This window comes from Symphodus melops (genome assembly GCF_947650265.1).
Source record: "Symphodus melops genome assembly, chromosome: 2".
NCBI lineage: Eukaryota > Metazoa > Chordata > Actinopteri > Labriformes > Labridae > Symphodus > Symphodus melops.
This window is the reverse complement of record NC_136692.1, coordinates 25,524,814-25,530,362: the sequence shown is the minus strand read 5'-3', so window position 1 is coordinate 25,530,362 and position 5,549 is coordinate 25,524,814. Positions and strand designations below refer to the sequence as shown.

Genomic DNA, 5,549 nt, shown 5'->3' with positions numbered 1-5,549 from the left:
ACAGTATTTACATGATAGTGTGTGTATATGATAATTTAAATAAAATAATTTGTACATTCACAGAGACAGTTTAGTACCAGAGTTATTTCACAACAACAGGTCTGACACTCTGTGACTGTTTAGCGTTTATCAGAGTGACAGTCTGGGGAAGAAACTGTCCTTATGATGGGTTGTTATGACGTACAGTGATCTGCAACGTCTGCCGGAGGGGAGGAGTTTGAACAGATTGTTTACAGTGTGTGAGGGGTTTGCAGTGATGCTATCATGGCTACTTTGTGATTGTGTCTATGAGGGAGGTATTCAGGCACCGTGAGATTGTAGGAACCTGAAAGAGCCCACAGTAGACAGACAAAGAGTAAGGTCTTTTACTGGCTCTTTTAAGAGATAACATTTGTTGGAAATCAGCACAATACAAATAAAGACTGATTGAATGATTGATTGATTGATATGGTGAAACAGTTTAAAGAGCTTACACAGCGTTAACATCTCTGAAGTTAATCAGTATGGTTAAAAAAAAAAAAAGTAAAAACACTTCTCCATACAGAAACAGTTCTGTACCTTGTCCGCAAGGGTCTGTGGTCAGAATTCTCATTTATTATGGTGGATTGTGTAATGATGTAAACTACACACACACACACACACACACACACACACACACACACACACACACACACACACACACGCACACATAACATAAGAAGCATGACTCACTTCTCCCTTTAACTAGGAGGTGACCCAGATGTTGCTCCTTGCCTCCCCCCAGCTGAGGGCAGAGGCCACAAGCGCACGGAAACTGGCCAGAGCCCAACATTGAGATAAGGACACACACACACGGACACACACGGACACACACGCTCACACACACACAAACACAGAAACACACGTGCCTGCACACACAACATCCCACACACTTGCTGCACGCACGAACAGAGAAACTCTTAAGAACCATCCCACTGCCCACAACACAGGCCAAAAGCAACAAAATGAACTCAGATTACATGAACGCACACACACACACAAGCAAACACACACAAACACGCACACACACAGGATACAAGACTATAGGGGGATATGGAGTGTGATTTTGGGAACAATGGGCTCTGACAAAGTTCAATCAACTTAAAACATTGAAAACAATGTAGGTTTTTGGTTCAAGGTCTACACTCAGCTGCCAATGAGAAAATACTATCACTCACAGATTAATACACAATGTCCTTTTCCCATTATACAAAAACAGCAAACGTGTTTTAAATGTCTATATATCACTGACTTGTGTCTCTTGTTAAATCCCTTTTTTCTCTACACTTAAATAAATAGTTGTCCACATTTTGTCCATATAATGTGAAAATAAATTCTCATTTCAAGTCGACTGTAATGTCATCTTGTCATAATACTGACTTTCTCAAAACAAGCTCTGGTGAAATAGGCTATATTATTTCCAGACAGCATAATGTGAATGTTGACACATGGCGGGACACTGCAACAATTACTACGCCTCCTCTATTTATATAGGTGAAAAATTGTCTGGTGAGATCTAAACTAGACTTTCAGGTATTTATAAAAGCACAGATGATACATGTAGAAGGGCGCACAAGCACATTTTGCTCAGCGAAGAGGCCAGGGACCTCCAGAACCCGTTACTCATGAAGAAACACACTGACACACACATTCCATAACAGTTCCCTCACAGGAATGGAAAGAAACCTAACTCTGGTCCTTAAAGGAAAACAAATGGATGTTCTTCCAAGCCCGTTGCTGGATTGTAAAGAAAAACTCCCTCCTTCCCTCACCCCCTCCTCCCTCCTCTCAGCCAGGCCCGCCCTAGGTCCAGCACTATATCAGCAGCCTCCCTCTATCAACACACAGTCCTCCTACAGTCCACAGCTGTATAACGGTCCTCTCTCCTCGTGTCCTCTCTTCACCAGCAGACAGTCAGGCATCATGTTTTACAGCGGCAGCAGCATGGCAAGCGGTCCCATGATAACCAGGCAGAGCCGCAGCTACACATCCAGCGCTGCACCCCACAAGGCCCACAGCGTGTCTGGACTCAGCTTCAGGCAGAACCCCCGCATCTCCTCTACTCAAATACGCACTGTCTCCTCTGGATACGGAGGTGGCATGGGGCTTGGAGGTGGCATGGGGCTCGGCAGTGGTGGATTTGACCTGTCCAACGCCCTTGACCAGACCAATGTCCACTTGAACGAGAAGGCCACCATGCAGAACCTGAACGATCGTCTGGCGTCCTATCTTGACAAGGTTCGCTCTCTAGAGTCAGCCAACTCCAAGCTGGAGATCCAGATCAGAGAGTACTATGAGCAGAAGGGCCCGGCAGCTGAGAGGGACTACAGCAAATACTGGGCCATCATCAACGACCTGAAGGACAAGGTATAGTGTGCCAACCTCGGTTGTTTGAACACCTGACATCTCAAATATTTACTGTTCTGTTAATGATTACCAAAGGAGGGTTTTAAAAGTCGAGAAGGTCACAGGCATTACTACAGTCTGCATGCTCCATTGTGTCACTGAATCCTCAGTCTTATGATGGACTAATAATGATGAATGTAAAAGAAAGGGGGAGTCTGTGCATGATAACTTGCAGGGGATGTTCCCTTATATATTGTGTGTAAACCATACTTTGAAATTCTGATCAATTAAAGTTGTTCTTTCTTCTTTAAAGATTGCTGCCGCCAACATCGGTAATGCCAGCATCCTGCTCCAGATTGACAACTCCAAACTGGCTGCTGATGACTTTAAAATCAAGTGAGCGAGAGCCTTCATACTTTTGTTGCCCCTACTCCTTGTCATAGTCAAGTAAGATTGCGAGGAGTTAAAGATGTCTCATATCAGTGTTCTCAACTCTCATAACACATCAGATTCGAGCATGAGCTGATGATGCGCCAGTCAGTTGAGGCTGACATTGCCAACCTGCGCCGCCTCCTGGATCAGACCACTCTGACGAAGGCCGACCTGGAGATGCAGATCGAGGGCCTGCAAGACGAGCTGGCCTACCTCAAGAAGAATCATGCAGAGGTGACAGACATGCATCCTTGAGCATTAATGATTACTGTTTATTATGGAAACAACAGAATGCTGAATGGTTTCAAAATCTGCAGATTTCTTAACAATGATATTTTTCCCAACTTGGTGCATATAGGAGCTAGCAGCCCTGCGCTCTCAGCTTACTGGCACAGTCAATGTGGAGGTGGATGCTGCACCCCAGCAGGACCTGAACAAAGTCTTGGAAGACATCCGCTCCCAGTATGAGAGCATCACTGAAAAACACCGTCGCGACCAGGAGAGCTGGTTTAATGACAAGGTAAACAGAAGCCCTGTATCCCACACGTTGCAAATGACTGGTTTTACTCCCTCAAGAGTCTAACTTGTAATTAAACATAATCTCATGTGAAGCTGTGTTGAGCAATGACTAAGACTTCTTCCTCCTTCTCTCACAACCTTTTTTTCTTGCTCTAGTCGGCAACCTTGAGCAAGGAGGTCGCTGTCAGCACAGAGGTAATCCAGACGTCCAAGACAGAGATCAATGACCTACGGCGCACACTACAGGGCCTGGAGATTGAGCTTCAGTCTCAGCTCAGCATGGTGAGAAAAAAAAACCTAAAACCTCAACCATCTGTTCACATCTCACTGATCTCGCCTTATATGAGCAAAATTCCCAGATCCCGGTCTTGTGTGGGGAAATGGAGAAGCAGACAGTGATAGAAGGCAAAAGAGCAAAAGGGAGGGTATGAGAAGGGGGCTTTACTAAAAGAACAGAGGGAGAGAAAGATAGGAGTGGTAGGAGCTGTGGTGACGGGAGGGGAGGGCTCCTGCTGAAGAAACCCTTTTACAGACATCTGCTCTAACTCTGCAAAACATAAAAGAGAGCTTGAAGGAAGCTAAAGGAATGCAAAACTGGATGACCCTCCATGTATTATCTGTGCCCAGCTGCAGAAAGAAGAACTCCCAGCACTCTGCTCTGCTGCTGTGTAACAATGAATGGCAGCTGAAACAAACATGCATTCAAAATCCTATATGTACAACTCTTTTTAATCTCCTTCTAAGAAGAGGGTAATGCTGTTCAAACACAGACATGCTTTATGTCTGATCAAAATAATCCAGGGTGTGGTTGGTGGTTAATTGTCTGAACTTAAAAGCTTCACTACAGTAAGCTTGTTTGCAATAATGAACAGCTCACTATATACATTGCAAAAAGCTGTGCTCCTTTTTCTTCCACTGTGAAACAGAAAGGGGCTCTGGAGAACACACTGGCAGAGACAGACGCTCGTTACGGCGCTATGCTATCCGGCTACCAAAACACAATTAACATGCTTGAATCAGAACTTGGCAACGTGCGGGCAAGCATCGAGCAGCAGGGCCAGGACTACAAGATGCTGCTGGACATCAAGACCAGGCTGGAGCAGGAGATCGCAACCTACAGGAGGCTGCTGGACACAGAAGAGTCCAGGTAATCACACTAATGCAGCAGCATGGACTGAAACACCATTTAGAACCCAAATTCACTAAATATTTGAACAATAAAGCCCATTTAACTTATTGTCCTCTATACATTTCTCTTCTTTCTTCCAATTCAAGGCCAATTGGTGGAGGTAAGTTACATCATTTTTTACCATGATATAACGTCACATAACAACAGTGCGGTCAGTGTTGTGAAGGCTTAAAGCATTACCATCCTGATTTTTTCTCTCTGTTTTTTAACAGGGGGCTCAAAAACCACAGTCACAACCACCACTGTGCGAAGCTCAAGTTAGGAGCTCCAGCTGGCAGGACAAGCTGTTCTCAGACACGCACACACACACGCACACGCACACACACACACACACACACACACACACACACACCCACACACAAGGAAAAGCTGTTTCGAGAGATGACTGAGACTGTACTGAAAAGGCTGAGATAAGTTGAAGTGAAGCATGTGTGAAGTGACGTAAGAAACAAACATTTTCAAAGAAGAAGAAATGCCTGACCGTGTGTGTGTGTTAACGTGTGCCCTGTCTGAAAAATAAAAAGGCTGGTGAATAAAAGTTGTTTTACTTTGTGACGTTACTGGTCTAGCAGAAAAACAGAGGGTCTACATCTTTTTCAATAACATCCCCCCTGTTTATACAATCGTCATGGCAACTGCATTACATTTTGGGAGGTGGGCTGAGGAGTGACGGAAATCTGTGTTACATAACAGAGCTGTTGTCAGGAAAGGGTGAACAATGGTTAACAGGCTCAGCATGGAAAGTGTTAGGAGTAAAGAGCTCCTCTGAAAGCTAAGTTAAACTTCACGCTCTCAGAACTCAAACATAGCAAGAAAACTTGAAGGAAAGTGCAAGTTCTGTGAACACATAAAATGAATGACCTTAAGAGTTTGCCCAGAGGTTTTTTCAAACAAGACACACCCAAATGGTTGACTAATCTTTGCCCTGGAGGCTTTCAACACCGTGCTACATGAAGCCTGTCTAGCCCCTGTCACCTAGTAACAAGGAACACACGGCTCAGGTTAGAAATACTGAGCGGGTATGCAAACACTGACTAACTGAACA

At 44.6% G+C, this 5,549-nt stretch overlaps 1 protein-coding gene across 2 annotated transcripts; it reads left to right on the top strand.

The window, feature by feature from the left end:
- The first annotated feature begins 1,716 nt into the window (after positions 1-1,716).
- Positions 1,717-5,042, top strand: LOC306820680 (keratin, type I cytoskeletal 19-like). 2 transcript variants are annotated; one of them, XM_079338603.1, is made up of 8 exons: positions 1,717-2,385; positions 2,678-2,760; positions 2,874-3,030; positions 3,155-3,316; positions 3,472-3,597; positions 4,242-4,462; positions 4,591-4,604; positions 4,717-5,042. In XM_079338603.1, exons 1-8 carry the CDS (start codon positions 1,732-1,734, stop codon positions 4,764-4,766), a joined length of 1,467 nt encoding a protein of 488 aa, XP_079194729.1. In that variant the 5' UTR covers positions 1,717-1,731; the 3' UTR covers positions 4,767-5,042. The 2 variants fall into 2 exon arrangements, with proteins under 2 accessions (XP_079194729.1, XP_079194728.1); XM_079338602.1 differs by having other exon boundaries at positions 4,714-5,042.
- Positions 5,043-5,549: the final 507 nt, after the last annotated feature.